Source organism: Gymnoscopelus braueri (genome assembly GCF_963280865.1).
Source record: "Gymnoscopelus braueri genome assembly, chromosome: 22".
Lineage (NCBI taxonomy): Eukaryota > Metazoa > Chordata > Actinopteri > Myctophiformes > Myctophidae > Gymnoscopelus > Gymnoscopelus braueri.
The window spans coordinates 8,865,244-8,885,514 of NC_137624.1; the positions used below are offsets into that span (position 1 = coordinate 8,865,244).

Genomic DNA, 20,271 nt, shown 5'->3' on the forward strand with positions numbered 1-20,271 from the left:
TACTTAAGTACTGTACTTAAGTACAATTTTGAGGTATTTGTACTTTACTTGAGTATTTCCAATTTCCAATACTTTTACTTCTACTCCACTACATCTCAGAGGCAAATATTGTACTTTTACTCCAGTACAATTATTTGAACACTTTAGTTACTAGTTACTTTGCAGGTATACATTATTACAATATAAAACATAGGGTAACCACTTTAGCCCTATTTTGTACCCAGGCTATTTGAAAATAGCCGATCTACAAGCTCACAACGCGTTGTGAGCTTGTAGATCTGCTATTTTTAAACATTTTAGTACTTTTACTTTTGGTTTACATTTGGATACCAATACTTTTGTACTTTTACTCAAGTACATTTTTAATTCAGGACTTTTTCTTGTAACAGAGTACTTCTACATTGCAGTATTTATACTTTTACTTAAGTGAAACATTTGAGTACTTTTTCCACCACTGGTGATTGATGTCCTCAACATCAGGACAGGATGTCCTGATGTTGAGGACTTTATCCCTCTGAGTCTTGCATTCAATAATGATCACTCCACTCGCAGTAGTCCTAATCGACTATTTATCTCCAACTTTTCTTCCATCAAACTTCCCAAACACATGTGTATCATTAGAAATACTATTTATTTTCCTTATTGACAGAGTGGAATCACTTTTTTCTTCCCTTTCCTTTTATTATCATATCCACTCGCGACCTCCTCAATTAGAATTTCACACTCTTATTATTCCTCCAATGCCATAACGCCCCTTAAGATCAAAACCAAACTGACTCAACTCCATCGAGGACCCCTCGATGGAGTTGGGTCATGCATGTGAGTATATGAACAAATGAGCAAACAATTGAACAGTTCAAGTTGTTGCAAGTTCAAACCTGCAACAAAATAAAAAAAAGCCAACTTAAACAAACGTATGGTTGCGTTTCTGCTTTGACCTACCAATGTGCTTTGATTTACACTGTAACATAAAACTAACACAACGCCAGGATGATAATGAAGCACTGTAATGAACACAGTCAGTATGGTGTAATGTAGTGTGTACGATGATGACCATGTAAGGAGCCAAAGTGGTGAGTACGGAAGATAGTTATCACCCACTTTGTCAAATTATGTCACACAAGACAATTGACTGCATATGTGCACACACACACACACACACACGCACACACATGCACACACACACGCACACCATGCGAGCACTTTTGTACTGTGACACACGCAGTGCACATTTTGGGTGTTTTTAACACATCATTTCTTGAATGTTATTCGGTGCTGATGTTGGATCGGAGTTCTACTGTGGTCAGTATTCCTTTTTGGAGAGTCATGGATATGCCTGCTGCCAAGGTGCTGCTAAAGATTTCAGCCTGGAAGAAAGGCAATTCGCTAATCCATCTAATTCTAATTTATTGAGCAAAATCTTTTTTTTCCTTCTTTTGTTTATGATTTTTGGAGCAGATTTTCCCCCCTCTCCTTTTGCTTTTCATTTAGATAGGATAGTAGCGAGACAGGAAATCAAGGGCAGAGACACACTATCCAGTCTGCCCCCGGCATGTACCAGTGAATCTTCTATTGCACTGCTATATAAAATTGAATTGTACAAAAGCCTCTCTTCACTTCTCCTTTCATTTCTTTTTACCTCTCATCTCCTCTTCTCTCCCCTCCCATCTTTTCAAATAAAGCCTGTCCTGTGTTTTCAAAATACTCTCCTCTCCACTTCCCTCCTCTCTTCAAATCCTCTCCTCTACACTTCTCTCTAGCTGTTTTCAGGCCTCTTTTCTCCTTTTCCACGTTCTCTCTGTCCTTCTCTCCAGCCCCACCTCTCTGTCCCCCCCCCCCCCCTCCCCACACACACACACACACACACACACATCCCTCTACAGTGCCTCTACCCCTGCCGTTCATCCTGTGTTCAGACGCCTGCAGAAGTCTCCATCCTGATCGCCATCTGGTGAAGTCTGGTGAAGTCATTGCTTTTCGTCATTTAGTGTCACTTATTTTCTTTGAACTCTTTTTTTCTATTGTCAGTTGTGTCACATGCATCACATGAATGCATAATTTGCATAGTTGCAAAATATTTTTAAACCAAAACAAATTGTCACTTTTACAGCCTGCCTCAAGAATTGCCCCTCAGGGATAATATTTTTTTTTTGTATTGAATATTTCTCTACTTCCCTATCATGCTCTCCTCCATACAGCTCCTCCTCCTCCTTTCTCTCTCTCTCTCTCTCTCTCTCTCTCTCTCTCTCTCTCTCTCTCTCTCTCTCTCTCTCTCTCTCTCTCCGTCCCTCCTTGCCACATTCACCCAGTCCCTCCTTCCCCATAACTTCCTCCCCATCCCTCACTTGCTCTCTCTTCTCCTTCCTCCCCTTCACTGTGTCCTTTCTCTGATTCCATCTATCAATCCTTTCCTACTCTCCCTGCTCTCCCTCCCACCCTCTCTCCTCCTTACAGCTCTCTGTCGTTCTCTCCTCCTCCTCCTCCTCCTCCTCCTCCTCCTCCTCCCAGCTCTGTAGAGCACACAGTCTCCCATGCAACAATCTTCAGTGTGCTGCCAGTCTGCCTGCTGGAGAGACACTCAGAGACACTGGCACAGAGGGATTTTACTCTGGGATACCACAAACACTGAAAGGTTCTTTTTTCGGGGAGTTTCTTTTTCTGCTGAGGAAGCACGCACGCACGTGCACACACACACACACAAACAAACACGCACACACACATGCATGCATGCACACACACACACACACACACACACACACACACACACACACACACACACACACACACACACACACACACACACACACACACACACACTCACACTCTACCTTGAAGTACAGTAGTACTGTGAGGATCCTGAAAGTCTGTCAAGGTAGGCCTATTTGCTGCACAAAAGCTCTGCAATGCTTCCACTCTACCTCTTGACTTTAGCTGGTGAGTATACTCTGCAAAGATGGAACTGTTACAGTGTACAGTGGCACTGCTTTTAACTTTGGGTGATGTTTATTTGCCACTTGGTATGATTCATACTAACCATTCCCTCTCTCTCTCTCTCTCTCTCTCTCTCTCTCTCTCTCTCTCTCTCTCTCTCTCTCTCTCTCTCTCTCTCTCTCTCTCCCCCCCTCCCCTCTCTCTTTTCTAAGTCACCGTCCAAGCCCACAACCAGCTTTTGCCAGGGTCCTGTAACTTTGAGTCCAGCACCTGTGGATACACGTCAGACCCAGAGTTAACGAGCTGGACCCTGAATGACGATGGTACTGGGAGACTTTATGATGCCACCCACTGTCTTTTGTAACCATAACATAGAAAACACCATATAGCTCCAACACTAGTACAGGCAAAAATCTGATTTAGCATCTGTCCTGGGTGTCTTTATATTAGAACAGTATTTAGGCAGGTACTGTGCAGTGGTGGAAAGTAACTAAGTACATTTACTTAAGTACTGTACTTAAATACATTTTGGAGGTATTTGCACTTTACTTAAGTATTTCCAATTTCCAATACTTTCACTTCTACTCCATTACATCTCAGAGGACAAATATTGTACTTTTACTCCACTACGCTTATTTGAAAACCTTAGTTACAAGTTACTTTGCAGATAAAAATGATTATATTGTAAAACATACATTAGCACTTCAGCCCTATTTTATACCTAGGCTATTTGAAAATAGCAGATCTACAAGCTCACAACGTGTCACATCGCGACGCGTTGTGAGCTTGTAGTTCGGCTATTTTCAAACATTTTAGTACTTTTACTTTTGGAACTTTAAGTACATTTTGATACCAATACTTTTGTACCTTTATTCAAGTACATTTTGAATTCCGGACTTTCACTTGTAACAGAGTATTTCTACAATGCAGTATTGATACTTTTACTTAAGTAAGAAATGTGAGTACTTTTTCCATGTGTATCCGTGTAGTTGCTGTTGTTGAGCGAAACAGAGGCTGTCTTGCGTGGCTATGTTGCAGTTGCACTTTACGTGCTATCACTTGATGTGGTTTTTCACCACACTGCACCATAATAATCCATCTGGACTCCATTGATTCCAGAATCCAGCAACAACATCTGGAGACAGTGAAATAACACATTGAGGCATCTGTGTGCATGCTGTAACTGGGCTGGTACCATGTTATCACAGACAAGACAGCCCTCACTTGTCTGGGGTGATCAAAGCAGATGAGCTGGAAATAGATTTTTGATGTATACCATATTAAACTAATACGTGTTCCCCCCGGAGGTATGATGACAGACGCTGTCGTCGTTGCCATAGCAGTTTTATGGAAGGACTTATGTTGTCACTGTTTAATAGCCCCAATTAACCATATGAACCCTACAGAGGTCTGCCACGGAATTCTGGATCAGTCATTAATTGATGAGGCAAGAGGAGTCGGAGACAGTATTCTAGGTGGTGATGGATACCGTCTCTGTCAGGTGGAAACCTCATTATGTATCCTGAAAACTGTTACTTTTCAGGATCCAAACTCAAAAACAGCAAAAGTGGCAGATCTGCAAGCGTGTTGAGCTTGCAGATCTGCTAGTGTACCTTTGATGCTTTTGTGTGACGCTGCAGTATGATCAAGTAGGGCGTTCATTTACGAAGAAACACAAACAGTTAAAATATGGAGATAGGAGGTTTCTGCCCGACAGCAGCTACTGTATACAGTATGCTTTAATGTACATGATATCATTGGGAGAAGTACTTTAATGCTCATGTCGGTGGTACGGTAGATCTGCTGCCAACAAACACAGGGATCAGACCATAGTTATACCAGCTGCTATAAGGACAAGCTGAACCATAACAAGATAGGCTCTTTTCCAAAACAATGGCTATCAGGCAGCTTAAATTCTTCCTCAAGTCCCTATTCTCACATCATCACATGGCCCGGCCATTAGCATCCCTGTTCTGGGGCTAACATTGGGCAATCTACAAGCTCACAACACGTTGCAACGCATTGAGAGGACATTCGGTGTACAGGGAAAAAAGGAGTGGACCCTGTATAGAGCCCTGGGGGACCCCAGTCATGTAGAATTTATATTTTGAAGGCACAAAAAACCTCCTTGTTTGGATGTTTTTTTTTGTCCTTGTTTTTCGCTGAGGCGACATTCCTACTGACTGTTTTTATTTCCTCTGGAATACGTCAACTGTCCCTGGTTTCCTGTTTCCATCGGTAGTGCTTTGCACACAGGGCTCTTGTTATAAAGGTCAACCTGGTAGGTTAATTGAACGCCCCTTGATTGTGTCTTTCCTCCTCCACGTCTCTCTGGAAACGGCAGAGAGAGAGAGAGTGAAGTCATAATGGTCGAATGCATCGCTAAAGCAGTTAGGCATAGTGGTTTTCTGGGTAATAGTTGATAATAATGCATAAACAGAGAACTGACAATTTGAGTCTAGAGTTGAGTTTGTGCGTGTGTGCGTGTGCGTGTGCGTGTGCGTGTGCGTGTGCGTGTGTGCATGTGTATGTGTGTGTGTGTGTGTGTGTGTGTGTGTGTGTGTGTGTGTGTGTGTGTGTGTGTGTGTGTGTGTGTGTGTGTGTGTGTGTGTGTGTGTGTGTGTGTGTGTGTGTGTGTGTGTGTGTGAATGGATGCCCGCACTTGTGTATGGATGTGCATGAGAGTTTAATAATAGGAACAAATAATACATGAAGGACTAGCAACAGGAGGTCGAAGGAATGAAAGGAATGGTAACTGAGCTGCAGGGACAATAAGCTGCCCATAAATCACAGGTAAAATGCAAGGCTATACGTTTTCTCTTGTAATGGCTGTTATCTCCAGAATTAGACTTTTTTGGGGGGAATACAAGTTCATATTTCTTTTGTCAAATATTTATTTTAATCACAACTTTTCACTTGATTTTTGAACGGGAATTGAAAATGTCTTTCGCATTTCTTTCCATTCAGGCCGTTTTGTTTCACTGGAGCCATCGCTGAATAACCACCAGGAGGGTGAAGTCCAGGCTCAGAGAGACAACAGAGGGATTCTGCAGAGTCCACGTCTGGAGCAGGATGACTGGAGCTGCCTGACGCTGGTCTACCAGATCACTGAGGCAGGATTCCTGCAGGTCCGTGGGGGAAGAAGCGCTCCCATTTGTTACTTTTTAACCCATTTATACCGGGAAAGCATCTGACTGTGTCATTTTTAGATTTCTTTGGCTATTCAAAAATAGCAGATATACAGCTATGAGCTTGTAGATCTACTATTTTTTGATAAATCGTGAAAATGTGTGCAAATCTTTGAATATATATATATTTTCAAGCGAACAAATCTTTGCTTCTGGGGATCCCTGGAACAAAATATCTTACAAATGTTTTAAGAATATATATTCAAAGATTTGCACACATTATCAAAAATATTATTCAAAACAAGCTCATGAGATATCTTAAAATGACAGAGATGCGTTCCCGAATTGAATGGATCAAGTAAAAGTAACAATACCGCAACGTATAGAAAATACTCGAGTAAAGTAAAGGTACCTCAAAAATCATACTTGTAAATGTCACCGCGGCAGGTCCACAGGCGCCTGGAGGCTAAGAGCTTCGACAGGCCCATGTGGAGCAGCCAGACCCCTTCAGACAGCTGGGTAATCGCCACCATGGACCTGAAGAATACCGAGGAGCCTTACAGGGTAGAAAAAGATACATACTGTGTATACTTATTTTCTATGTAGCTTTTATTTAACCCAGGAGGCCCAGATTAAAATACTTTAAACAGTTTCTTTCTTTCTTTCTTTCTTTCTTTCTTTCTTTCTTTCTTTCTTTCTTTCTTTCTTTCTTTCTTTCTTTCTTTCTTTCTTTCTTTCTTTCTTCTGGCTGTCTGTCTGTTTGGCTGTGTGTTCAAGGAACAGAGGGAGGATGTGCACATCCCCACAGTCCTCGAAACAACCGTAGCGCTGCACCAAAAAAAACAAAGTAAACAAAGGAAATGTCCGCACACAGGGTAACACTCTCCCCGTGCTTTATTCAACAAATACACGCAACATTGTGTATCTCTCGAATAAGCACACAGGAGAGCATTATGCCGTGCGCGGACAATTCCAGTCTTAACCGCGTGTGTTTAGGGGACCATGTCTTAACACTGTGTTGGATCCCCATAGTGTTTATACTTCCTTATAGTGCAGTCCAAATGCGGTGTCGAGATTTCTATGATGACAGAGCATGTCTCTGCTATGTGATAGAGGGCCCCTAATAGCATAAACACTGCAGTGCAGGCATGGGCTGACCTCAATAGGCCATAGTTAACAATACTGAGGGCTAAAATAAGCCTGTCATTTAACTCTGTGTTCCTTCAGACTGATCTGGGTCTAAACACGCGTGTACGCATGCACCGTGTAGCTGGGTGCAATGCATGCTGCACACTGCACAGTGCACACATAAGCATACAGTTACAGCACATAATCTCTGACCTCATATCGTATAGCAGTGGTTCTCAAAGTGGGGTCCCCAAGGGCAAGGGGGTCCTTGAGGTTGTTCCAGGGGGGCCCCATTCCAAATGATTGATAGTTAGGAAGCAAATGGAACCTTTAGGGGTCTGTAACTCTGAGAGTTATGGGGGTTCATGGCTCTTAATGCATACCAAACTGAGGCTGGTATGGGTTGGTTCCATTTGAGAACCTCTGACCTACAGAAATATTAGTGACATGTTTGACGTTTGTTGCAAGCGAACCAAAGATATTTTAATTGACTTGATAAATAATGACGTGCAAATACCCATGCCGCTTCAGGCGTGCACTCAGACTGAACTTCCATGCGTCATCATCTCACAGTCCTCTGTACGTGCTTTAATGTTATTCCTCTGTCACTCCACGATATGGATATATATAACTGAACATGTGCTGTTCATTAGCTGGTCATTGAAGGCAGACCTGGTGAAAGACCTGGGAGCAGTGTGGCGGTCTTCCAGATCCACATCAGCCCCGGATACTGCTTGGGTCAGTGGCCTCATAAATGCATCATTCTCACGTATTTTAAGAAGTGAAAATATGTTTTAATATATAGCACATGCATGTCGGCATGCATCTGTTCTCTCTCTCTCTCACTCTGTCCGTCTTTAACTCTAGGTTTTTAACCGCTCTCTCTCTTTCTCACAAACACACACGCACACGCACACGCACACGCACAGGTGCGCACGCACACACACACACACACACACACACACACACAATGAGCTTTAAAACCTAGCTTGTTGAACTCTTTAGGTATTTCAATACTATTTAATTAAGATCGAATTATAATAAATGGACACATAAAATAAGTTTCTTTAACGTATCAATATTACAAGCACCTAAAGGCAAGGAGTACAAGTATCAGACATAATAGTACTTAGGTTCACAAGGTTATTTGTCAATAATCTTGTGTTTCTAGAATATCAGATTAAGGGTAACTGACAGTGTTTGCAAAGTCCATTCTAAACACACATAGCCTAACTGCCAGTTAACAATAGCTAGCTACAGTACATAAACCAGTTACATTTTCTGCCATGAATTAGCATCAGGGCAAAACAATATATAATAAGCCAGAGGTTCTCAAAGTAGGGTCCAGGGACCCTCTGGGTTCTTTGAGGGGGTTCCAAATGGACCCTTACAGGATCTGTAACTCTGAGAGTTAAGGGTCCATTTGGTTCCATTTGTACACTCTCAGAGTTATGGAGGTCCTTGAAGTTAAAAACATTTGCGAACCAATGATATAACATTGTGGATTTTTTTATTTATTTTTTATCCCACAATTTTGTAACCCTATTTTTTACACCCAGTGCCAATTGTCTATGTAATCCTGGGCACTACCTTCCCTCTGCCAACCTAGGGAGGCCAGGGCCGAGCTCATGCCTCCTTCAATGCATGAGAGCCAACTGACCTTCTTGTCACCTGACAGGGGAGAGTTTCCCTGGTTGGACGTAGCGCGTGGAAGGAACACGTTATTCCAACCAGTTCCCTTCCCCTCCATCAGGCGCCCCGGCTGACCAGGGGGAGGCAGTATAGTGACCAGGATTACTGCATGTTTTTGTGAGGGTACCTACCCTAGGAGACACGGGGAGAACATGCAAACTCCACACAGTTTGTTTTTCATTTTGAAATCTAGGCCCTAGGAGACATTTGTCAGGACTGAACGTCCTTGTACGTTTCCAATAAAAACAGGGGTGGAGCTAGCATTTGACCAGATCCGGGGCTTAGCCCAAAGCTCTACAGGGATGCGTTCAGGACGATTAGTTTGGGTGGTTCCTACTGTTTTGCCTAGAACACTTTATGTTCTTAAATGTAATGTAATTGTACTGCATTCATTGTATGCAAGGACACATACAATGCAAACATTACATTTCATTTGAATTTTTATTTCTAAATGCATTTCACAGCAACACTCATATCCACTAATATAAGAGAAGAAATAAATATACAACAAAAAACTAAGATGTAAGGACTCCCAAATTGAGAGTAGCAGGCCAAAGACCACTATTTGAAAAGATCTTGTGCCATGGACATGTTGCTGATTTCTCTTACTCTCTTACTCTAGAATGTGACTTTGAGGCGTCCCACCTGTGTGGATACAGTAACCAGTGGAATACCAATGTTAACTGGTATGTGGGGGGTGGTATGTCCCATGCCCCACGAGGCAATCTGCCAGTTGACCACACATACAACAACAGAACAGGTCTGTCACATTCACGCAATTTCTTGATAAGTTATATGATATCTGACGACCCTGTCTACAAGCCACATTTTCATTATATAAGGCATTACTATCATAAAATCAGTTAATTTGAAAAAGAAAATGGGACATACGTACGTTTTTTTAAATTGTTTGTGAAGTAAGTTTAAATTTGTTTTAGATCTATTTGATTGAATTTCCAATATTTATGTTATCTTTAGTTTTTATCCCGTTCGATGCTTTTAGTTGTTGTGCAGTTTCTGCCATTCAATTCAGTTAATTTAGTTCATGTGTTTCCTTTGATGTAATTTTTTATATATTTTTTTATAAGCCTTTCAAGTTAGTTATGTTGTCTTATATATCAGCTGTGCCATGTTAAATAATTTCATATTTCATATGTCATTGGATTAATATTCCAAAATATCTTTTGGCATAATAACTAATCTTTAAACTGTGCTTCAGGCCACTACATGTACGTGGACTCCACCTACGCCAAGACCTTCAAGGAAGTGGCCAAACTGATGTCTCCAATGACCATAGTGCCAATGTCCGGATGTCTGAGCTTCCAGTACCAGCGAGGAGAGGAGAGAGGGTACCTGTTCTCCATTTTCTCCAGGGACCAGATGGGTCAGTACCAGGAGCTTTGGAAAGCAAGCCCAGAGAATCAGAGCATCTGGACCGTGACCCCGGGCCAGTGGATCCCTGTGCAAGTGGATCTCAAGGCCCCGTATCCCCTACAGGTTAGTGTATGAAAAATGGCCTTGGAGAGTAAAATGCTTACTTAACCAGTTAAATCCTATATCGTTGCTGTCGTGCAGAAACCTCTTATCTCCATATTTTAAGTTTTTTCCATAAATGAATGCCCTACTTGGTCATACTACAGTGTCACTCAAAAGTAGCAGATCTACAAGCTCGAAATGTTGTGCGAAGGGACATGTTTTGAGCTTGTTGAACTGCTACTTTTGCAATTTTTTTATTTTACTCCTGAAAAGTAACAGTTTTGGACATATGAGGTTTCCACCCGACAGAGACGATAAACTTCACCAGAGTCCCTCTCTTATGAGAGATTGCAGGCACTAGGACTTGTCAACCAGTGCCCTTTAGAAAGCATTCCTTCCTGTCTCCTTAAAGAAGTTTTCCATTCTGTTGAGCTAAGTATTTTATTACTGGTTAATACCTGCCTCAGCTCAGGATGTGTTCCAGCTGCTTTTAAACACGCTGCGGTCCAGCCCTTAATCAAAATGAATAATTTTGACCCGTCCATTGTCTCTAATTTTAGGCCCATCTCCCAGCTGCTGTCTTTGTAGAGTAGTCTATCTTCAGCTACAGTCGTTTTTTGGCCAATTATGGCATTCATGAAAAGTTTCAGTCGGGCTTTAAACCAAGCCACAGTACTCTTCTGAGAGTTTTTAATGACCTAACTTTAACTGCCGACTCAAGTAGCTCTGCTGTTCTGGTGCTCCTAGATCTGACAGTTGTGTTTCTATGCGTTGTGAGCTTGTACTCTAGATCGGCAGTTTTTTGCAAAGTACAGAGCCAAACCCAGTTTAATTAGGTTTACAGGGCTTAAGGACAACAGATGTCCAGTACATCAGAAGGCTGCACTGTCCTTCTAGTTTTGTTCTAATGTATCTCTACATTTATAGTTGTTGTGAGGAGTTTGAGAGAGGCCGGCCAACGAAAGAAGGGAAAATAATTTTCCCCTCTTACAGTGGACACATACAGTAGAGAAATCTGGACTTCCAATAAACACTTTCAGGAAGAGTTACATACACTGCAGATTGCAGGAATGCCCAAGCCGAGAGCTAAGGCATTGGCTAAATTCTGTTCAGCGTCTGTGATAATTAGCAGTCGCCACATATGGAGGAGACTATGCTTCCTGTATCCGTGATCTGTACCCTGAAACACTTGTTGTTGAGTTTCCCAAGCTTGTGCGTCTATTATTGTTTTGTGTTCAATAATTTCTTGTTAAATGTGAATGCAAATAATGTTAAATGAGTGTGTGTCTGTGTGTGTCTGTGTGTGTGTGTGTGTGCGTGCGTGCGTGCGTGCGTGCGTGCGTGCGTGCGTGCGTGCGTGCGTGCGTGCGTGCGTGCGTGCGTGCGTGCGTGCGTGCGTGCGTGCGTGCGTGCGTGCGTGTGTGTGCGTGTCAAAAACACACATACGTATGTTTATGTGTCTACAGGTGGTCTTTGAAGTGGCCTTTAACAGTCCCAGAGGCGGTCATGTTGCCATTGATGACATCTCCTTCTCTCCTGAGTTCTGTAGTGAGGACACAGGTGGGCTAATAGGCTGTTCAGTTTGCTCTGGGTGATAAAATGTATACGTCACCAGTGGCACTCTGTCTGCTATTTATTATTATTGTATATCCCTGGAGGGCACAGTATTGTTTTTTTCTGCTGCTGCTCCTCCTGGTTGTGTGTGTGCGTGTGTGCGTGCGTGCGTGCGTGCGTGCGTGCGTGCGTGCGTGCGCAGCTAATCCTGCAAATTACTAGGCCAAACAACGTCATATTTCATGTGCAAAGTGTTAGGGTTACACAAACATTTGTTCTTGCAAAGTAATGTTGTTCTTATTGGTCAAGATTATAAAGATAACACACTGACTCAGTGTGCTGTATTTTTGTAAAACATGCTCTGGCTGATTTTACCCATTTTATTCCACAGAACCGACCTTTGACCCCTCCATTGCCAACTGTGACTTTGAATGGGGTTTCTGCCGCTACACTCAGGACCACATGTTGGGTTCAACATGGAAACGACTCTCTGTCAAACCCAACATATTCAGGAATGGAGATCACACCACAGGGGCAGGTTGGAATTAAACAGTGGTGTAAAGTAACCAAGCACATTTACTCAAGTACTGTACTTAAGTACAATTATGAACTTTAAGAGGTACATTTACTTTAGTGGAGTATTTCAATTAAAGAAAAATACTATATACAGTATAATTCTACTCCACTACATTTCAGAGGTAAATATTCTACTAATTTGAAAACATTAGTTATTATTATTAACTTTGCAGATATTTTTTTCATTAATACAAAACCTATTCTACACTTAAGCTATTCTAAAATAGCCGATCTACAAGCTCACAACGCGCCGTCACATCACAAAGCTTGACGATCTGCTATCTTTGGAAAAAGAATCTTCCAAAAATGTGTACTTCTATACTTTAAGCACACTTTTCCGCCATTACTTTTGTACTTTTACTCCTGTATTCAAACTGTTTGAATACAGGACATTTACTTGTAGCAGGGTATTTCTACAGTGTGGTATTACTTTTACAAAAAAATTAGCAGTCTATGTATCATTTGTAATCTTAAACTGTGTCTCACCAACTGAATAAAAACAAGAGAGATTTCAGTGAAATTCAGATGAAACGGAGATCAAAGCCAGGTGCAGTGTGAGAGAGAGAGAACATTCCGTGACCAGCAGGCTGAGAGGAAGCGACAGTTTTGCAAGAAAATAAGAAAAGGCTCTTCTTTCCCCCCCAGGATCTTTCCTTTTGGCTCACTTGCGCCTGAGCCCGCGCTCCGGCTACGTCAGCCGACTGACCGGGCCAGTTCTCGCTGGCAACATGAAGTACTGTCTGAGATTCCACTTCTCTCTGAGGGGTGAGTGGCAAGCAAAAACTCCACAGGCCTAAAAACACATGCAAATATGTACACCCGATTCACTCAACAGGCAGGCAGGCAGGCAGGCAGGCAGGCAGGCAGGCAGGCAGGCAGGCAGGCAGGCAGGCAGGCAGGCAGGCAGGCAGGCAGGCAGGCAGGCAGGCAGGCAGGCAGGCAGGCAGGCAGACAGACAGACAGACAGACAGACAGACAGACAGACAGACAGACAGACAGACAGACAGACAGACAGACAGACAGACAGACAGACAGACAGACAGACAGACAGACAGACAGACAGACAGACAGACAGACAGACAGACTGACTGACTGACTGGCATACAGGACAGACAGACAGAGACAGACAAACAGACAGACAGACATATTGTACTAATTGATTAAGTCAGACTGATAACGTGGATTCACTCTCACGTTCCTCCCCGGTATCAGTCTGGACTTCGGCCCATCGGGAGCGAGTATGAGAAATCAGACAATGATTTTGATGCTTTTCACTGTACGGACAGCAGTTGAAACGCAGTCACTGATTGGCCCGATCATTTTCTGATTTCTCATACTCGCCCACTATGGGCCGAAGTCCAGATTGATACCGGGTAGGAACGTGAGAGTGAATCCACGTTATCAGTCTGGCCAATGCCAGGCTAGTAGCCTACACTAGTGGTTCTCAAACATTTTCATGTCAAGGACCCCTAAATTGATAAATATTTGGCCGCGGACCCCATCTGAAAATAATGTTGTGCCAGGGACCCCCAGAAGCAAAGATTTGTGCTAAAAATGTTCACTAATGTTCAAGATTTTTGAAAAATAGCAGATATACAAGCTCATAGCGTGGCACCAAGTGCCGCTCTATGATCTTGTATATCTGCTATTTTTGAATAGCCAAAGTATAAAAGGTTAAAGTGGTTAAAATGAAATGATTGTGATGCTACATTAACTACTTTTGCTGGGGACCTCGTAGAACGCACCCCCAAAGGACCCCTGGGGTTCCCCGGACCCCACTTTGAGAACTAATGGCCTACACTGTTTATAGTACACAACACTGTATATTAGAGATGATCTTTTCTCATGTACTCTGACCACAACTCCAGGTTTCAACCAGACGGGCCGGGCCCTGGCCGTGTATCTGCAGCACCACCAGTCCAACAGGCAGGAGAAGATCTGGACTCAGGGGGAAAAGTCCACCGGCATCTGGTTTGCAGGAGACGTCACCTTCCAGACGTCACAGCCAGCCATGGTGAACGGAACTACATTCACAATGTTACAATGTCAGGGACTCAGAAAAAACTGCCTGGCTTTTTCTAGTTAACGATAGATAGACGGACGAATGAGCATTGTTGGATGGATTATCAAAATTAAGACTTAACACTTACTGTAGATATTTTAAAGGGATAGTTCACCCCAAAAATGACTTATTTTCTATCAATTACACAGCCCATGAAGCCTTGAATTCATGGAGATTTGTTTGTTTTTGTCGCATTCTTGAGACAATAATTTGATGACTGGATCATCGGAGAATCATCTTAGACTCTTTGAGTCTCCGCCGGTCATCAAATTATTGGCTTAGAAATGCGGCAAAAACAATCTCCATTAATTCAAGGCTTCATGGGGTGTGTAATTAATTTTTTGGGTGAACTATATACTTTGTTGACTGCGGTCCCCTAGGAGTGTTTTTTCCCACCGAATCTCTTTGCCAAACATAGATCGGTTATTTTAACCGAATGTTCACCCCGGAATAGGGACGTTAGGGTTCAAGTGGTTAAAGGACCACACTGGTGTTTTTTTTTGGTGCATGTTTTGCCTGTGCAAGTCATGTATTCTTTACATTTCTGCCAACCAAATTAATGCAAACCAATGGCTACCTGGAAGTTACTGTAGGAAAAACGCATCTGAAAATCTATGGCAGTGGTTCTCAAACATATTTGGCTCAGGGCACCCCTGTAAATAATGTTTTTTATCCACGGAACCCATGAATTGCATTGATACTTTATAGCACTTTATAACATACGGTACGTAAATATGTAAGTCTTTCCCCCTAAGATACAGTATGTCATGAGAGAAACGTACAGAATATCTGTTTCCATTAGGACAGATTGAAAATAACTGTATACTTGACATTTAACCACTTGAACATTCCTATTCTGGGGGGAACATTCAGCAAAAATGTTGTGAGCTTGTAGATCAGCAATTTTTGGCAAAGAGATTTGGTGTTGATAGAAATTCCAAATATTATCAAAGCATTCTGCGGCACCCCTGCACTTGCGTCACGGCACCGACTTTGAGAAACCCTGATCTATGTGATTTTTATTTTTTTAATTATGGAAAGTATAAATATTAAAGCTCAGACTATAGCAAAAACACATCTATTTAGTCCAGATAAATGCATTGATTACCTCTCCTGCTATGTCTGATGCATTATTTTATATAAGGAGGATCCATCTGTATCTGTGCTAGCATGCACGCCTTTGATCTTATGGAGCACTGATTTCTCACATGCCTCATCTTCTTTGTTCTCTGTAATCTTTGGTTTGAGTCCAGCTTATTAGATAACAGCTGTTGGAGGACACGGTTTCATGTCCACCCACATGCCAAAGTACTCAAAGTTTATCTTCCTCGACAGGCTTTTTTCCCTCCTAGGTAACAATGTCAAACATGGTTTTAATATCTTCCGCCATCGCAAATCATTGTCATCTGAATTATGGCGTATTGGTCCCCACAAGGAGTTTCTATGGTACAAGTATTTAAACAAAAACAAGACAAACATGCACCTAATGAATAATACAACATGGCCCTAACACTATTGATCACTTCAACAACACACATACCTACAATCATGACATAATCAAACTGTTTGAATTAGTCTCACGTAGCCAGACAATCAGACATTTTCACCTATTGATACATCTATTGGGACAATTCATGTAATATTCCCATTCTGTGTGGAGGTGCTCATGACACAAACAGCAGCGTAAATGAATGTGAATTATTCTAATCTCACCAAATAAATCACACTCCCGGTGTGTAAGGATCTTAAGCACTTGAACGCCAGCATGCCTATTCTGGGGAGAACATTCAGCAAAAATATCCGATCTACAAGCCGATATAATCGCGTTTTTTATTTTTGGCGAAGAGATAATGGTATGTAGACGGAAAAAGCGGTTTGAGTATAGTTGTATAACTCAAGTCCGTTTCACAAGATTAGAGGGGTTAAGTGATTAAGTCTGAACTATCAAAGCCAATGAGGTCATGATGTGAGTGTTTCTTGTCCTTTCTGTCCAGGTGGTGTTTGTAAGTACATGTGTAAGCTTCTGGGACTGTGGTTCTGTTGCTCTGGATGACATCAGAGTAAGCCTCGGAGACTGTGAGATGACAGCAGGTAATTATGAGCTCTTTAGAAGCTTTGTGGCTGTGCATAACTGTTGTCCCAGGTTTTCAGAAGGTGGCATACCCATTTCCTGTTCCGGTTCATTTTCCCATATAGCTTCATTTGAGTGATTCACAAACACATATAATACACCCTCATATGATAATCAAACCTTTATTGTATTGCTGCTTATTGTACTGAGTCACAATGCGACGGGTTCTGAGGTTGTAGATTGGCTATTTCGATTTTTTTAAATCGTAGAGAATTGAGACTTTTTTTTTGAAAAAAAAAAAAGTTTGAAAGATTTTCAACGATTATCACATGCCCGAAATAGGGACGCCCGGTTGAAAGTACTTTAAATGAACAATGTTACTGTGTATTGTTCTTCCAGGCTCAGTGTGGCCATCCCTTGTTTTGCATTGACAGGATTGCAGCTGTCTGTCCCAGGACACTGCGACTTTGAGGCAGGTCACTGTGGCTACACTCAGGACAAACACAAGGATGCTGGTGACTGGGAACAGAGGAGAGGACAGACCCCCACCTCGTACACTGGACCCAGAGGGGATCACACCACAGGGCTAGGTGAGGGTTCCGTCCTCATAGTAACGTTTTAGTATCCATGCTTTATCCATGTTTAGAAATCTAGTCCTGATGTTGGAATCTATACCCGACCACTTCTATTGTGAAGCATATTTATGACTTAGTAATGGGATTTAACCAGATGTTTGGTGTTCTAAAAATCAGATGTGCCCTAGTACCATATGGTACTGGGCAAAATGCATAGCATAACATCATTGCCTTTTTCTGTGATGATGTAACTCAGTAATGACATGTTTTCGAACATTCGTAAACTTGAGTTGGACCCGCCTCACGGGTCCAATTGGTTCCATTTGTACATTGTCAAAATAAGTGTTAAATAGCACTGTATTTCTGATAGTAATCATTGCTATAGAGTTTGACAGTTTGTTCAACAACAGGGGTCTTCCAATAAACGGAAAATACCGGAAAAAACGAGAATTTCAGGACGGGAAACCATATTCATCTGATCAGGAGAGAGAACTCATACAGGATGAACAAGTGAAACTGGAAGTGATAAAACAACAAAAATGAACAGACAACATTGGAATTGGAACACTATAACATTTAAGCTCATAAATGGATTCTCTCTCCTGATTGGATCAAATTGGTGACCTGCCTGAAAATGTATTTTGTGTTTACTAAAGAGCTGGAGAGACATGGAGATCACTGTTACTGAACAAACACTCAGTGGCTATACTATATCAGAATATCAGAATATAGAGCTTTTTAACAAACAAACAGAAATTATAATTTAAATTTACATTAACACTGGGGATTTTACTTTTCTGAATGTCAATGCATTGATTGACAGGATACTACATGCACATCGAGGCATCGGCCATGGTATCCGGTCAGAACGCCCGGCTACTCTCCCAGCCACTGAGGGGATCTAAGGGGTCCCAGTGTCTGTCCTTCTACTACCACATGTACGGCTCAGGAATCGGCCAGCTCAGGGTTTACCTGGACAAGGCTGGAGAGGATGTGTTACTATGGCAACGCAGTGGCGAGCAGAGCATCACCTGGCTGAGGGCCACTGTGGAGTACCAGACTGACCAGCAACACCAGGCAAGAACTGCAGGGAAAATAGAATGTGTTAAAAGAAAGTGTACCTTTTTGATAAAAACAAATATTTAGAGTTTCAACTTTAGTTATGAGTTTTACACTTGGGTGAAAGTCTTCACGAAAAGGGCAAAGAACTGAGAAATAATGAAACAAGGAAAATAAGTCAGATATGTCTTATTTTCTGGTCAATGCCAGGTTGAAACTGGTTAGTTGACCACTATGTAAAGAAAATATTTTATGTTACCCCATGTGCCACACCCTGTATTATGCTAATTAGTGCTTATTCCCACCTCTTTCCAGATTGTGTTTGACGCCACCAGAGGTTCATCGGTAAGGAGTGACATCGCCATTGATGACATTATATTTGAGAGTGGACCATGCCCAGGTAAACATACAGATCATATTGTCGCTGTTGGATGGAAACCTTGTATGTCCAAAAGCGTTACCTTTCAGGGAATATTCAAAAGAACCTGTGTTCCAATGGATCCACTAGTTTATTATTTAGTCTATTTAAGCTGTTGTACTTTTCATTGGTTAAATATCTATAAAACCATCAGACACACTTAACCACTTTCACTTTTCACTTAAAAACAATTGCAAAAATAGTTAGATAGTTTAGATTATCGCGACGCGTTGTGAGCTTGTAATTTGGCTACTTTTGTGTGACACTGTCGTATGACAAGGTAGGGCATACATTTTTTGGGGGCGAATGTGTTTAATTTACATTTAAATGTGAAAATGAGGAATAAAGATACAAGGTTTCTGTACAACAGCAACAAATATTTATTGACCATCATACTGACATACATGAGTCTCTGCTGCAGATAAATATTTTGTTACAGTTACTCTTTCCTGATTGACGTACTTTTTTGTTTGTTTGTTTCCGCTACAGAAACTGAGATCAGAGCCACCCCATCCTCTGCAGTCTCAAATGAGATTGAATAGAATGGACGGAGCAGGATGTGGAATCCATCTTTTTTATTTTTTTATACATCAATACAGATGTTACAGTGCTGTTTGTCACATGTCGTTGCTGTCGGGCAGAAACCTCATATCTCCATATTTCAGCTTCCTATGTTCCTTTGTAAATTAATGCCTTACTTCATCATACTTTTGTGTTGCACAAAATGAAAATAGCAGATCTACAAGTGACGCGTTGTGAGCTTGTAGATCGGCTATTTTCACTGTTTTAAATATATATTTTTATATAAATAAAAAAGGAACGGTTTTGGACATACAAGGTTTCCACCCGACAGCAACGATGTACTGTATAACACTTAACCACTTAAACCCTTGATACTTAGTTAAATGGACCTGAGTTGCAACTGTACACGCTCTTTTTGCACTTGCGTTGTGAGCTTGTAGATGTGCAATTCTTTTGGCAAATGTTCACCCCAGAATAGTTGGGGTTCAAGTGGTTAAGTATATGGGTAAAACAAAAGCCATTCATATAAACATTCTAGTACCGTTTCATGAAGTAATACATATCATTGGGGTAATGTTGCTCTTATTGCGTAGTGTTGTAGTCACTATTCAACATCTCTGTCTGTATTGTAAGGGGGTGTTAAAATTGTGTTGTTTCTTCACATGTATATGCATTAGATTAATGCTCATCGCTCAAATAAAGGAAAACGGCTATTCGACATCACTGTTATTATTACTTTATTTTAATGTAGAGTGTACACTAATGAAGCTAGAGATGTCTGACTGAAATGGACGAATACAAGAACGCTTGCCCCAAAGCACGCTAGCCCCGGGACAAATCCGGCGACCTCAGAACGGTGGGACCCATGTAGTTCTGGCCACCAAAGTCCACTCGCCCCAGTCAAATCACCTCGAAAAGGTCGGACCCACAAATCCGGCCACCTCGGAACAGTCGGACCCACAAATCCGGCGACCTCGCAACAGCCGGACCCACGAATCCGACGACCTCAACGAATGGTCGGACCCACCAGGTATCTCTAGCCACCAGAACCTACTCGGCCACGTTTGATGTCTCGGGGG

General features: G+C 41.9%; 1 protein-coding gene across 2 annotated transcripts; it reads left to right on the forward strand.

Annotated features, from left to right (window-relative positions):
- Positions 1 to 2,558: 2,558 nt before the first annotated feature.
- Positions 2,559 to 19,910, forward strand: LOC308077971 (MAM domain-containing protein 2-like). 2 transcript variants are annotated; one of them, XM_080418995.1, is made up of 16 exons: positions 2,559 to 2,934; positions 3,144 to 3,254; positions 5,899 to 6,059; positions 6,507 to 6,623; positions 7,841 to 7,925; positions 9,502 to 9,639; positions 10,099 to 10,376; positions 11,822 to 11,915; positions 12,301 to 12,447; positions 13,131 to 13,250; positions 14,354 to 14,499; positions 16,542 to 16,638; positions 17,053 to 17,208; positions 18,017 to 18,270; positions 18,568 to 18,652; positions 19,160 to 19,910. In XM_080418995.1, exons 1-16 carry the CDS (start codon positions 2,904 to 2,906, stop codon positions 19,210 to 19,212), a joined length of 2,073 nt encoding a protein of 690 aa, XP_080275121.1. In that variant the 5' UTR covers positions 2,559 to 2,903; the 3' UTR covers positions 19,213 to 19,910. The 2 variants fall into 2 exon arrangements, with proteins under 2 accessions (XP_080275121.1, XP_080275122.1); XM_080418996.1 differs by lacking the exons at positions 2,559 to 2,934; positions 3,144 to 3,254 and adding an exon at positions 5,605 to 5,724.
- Positions 19,911 to 20,271: the final 361 nt, after the last annotated feature.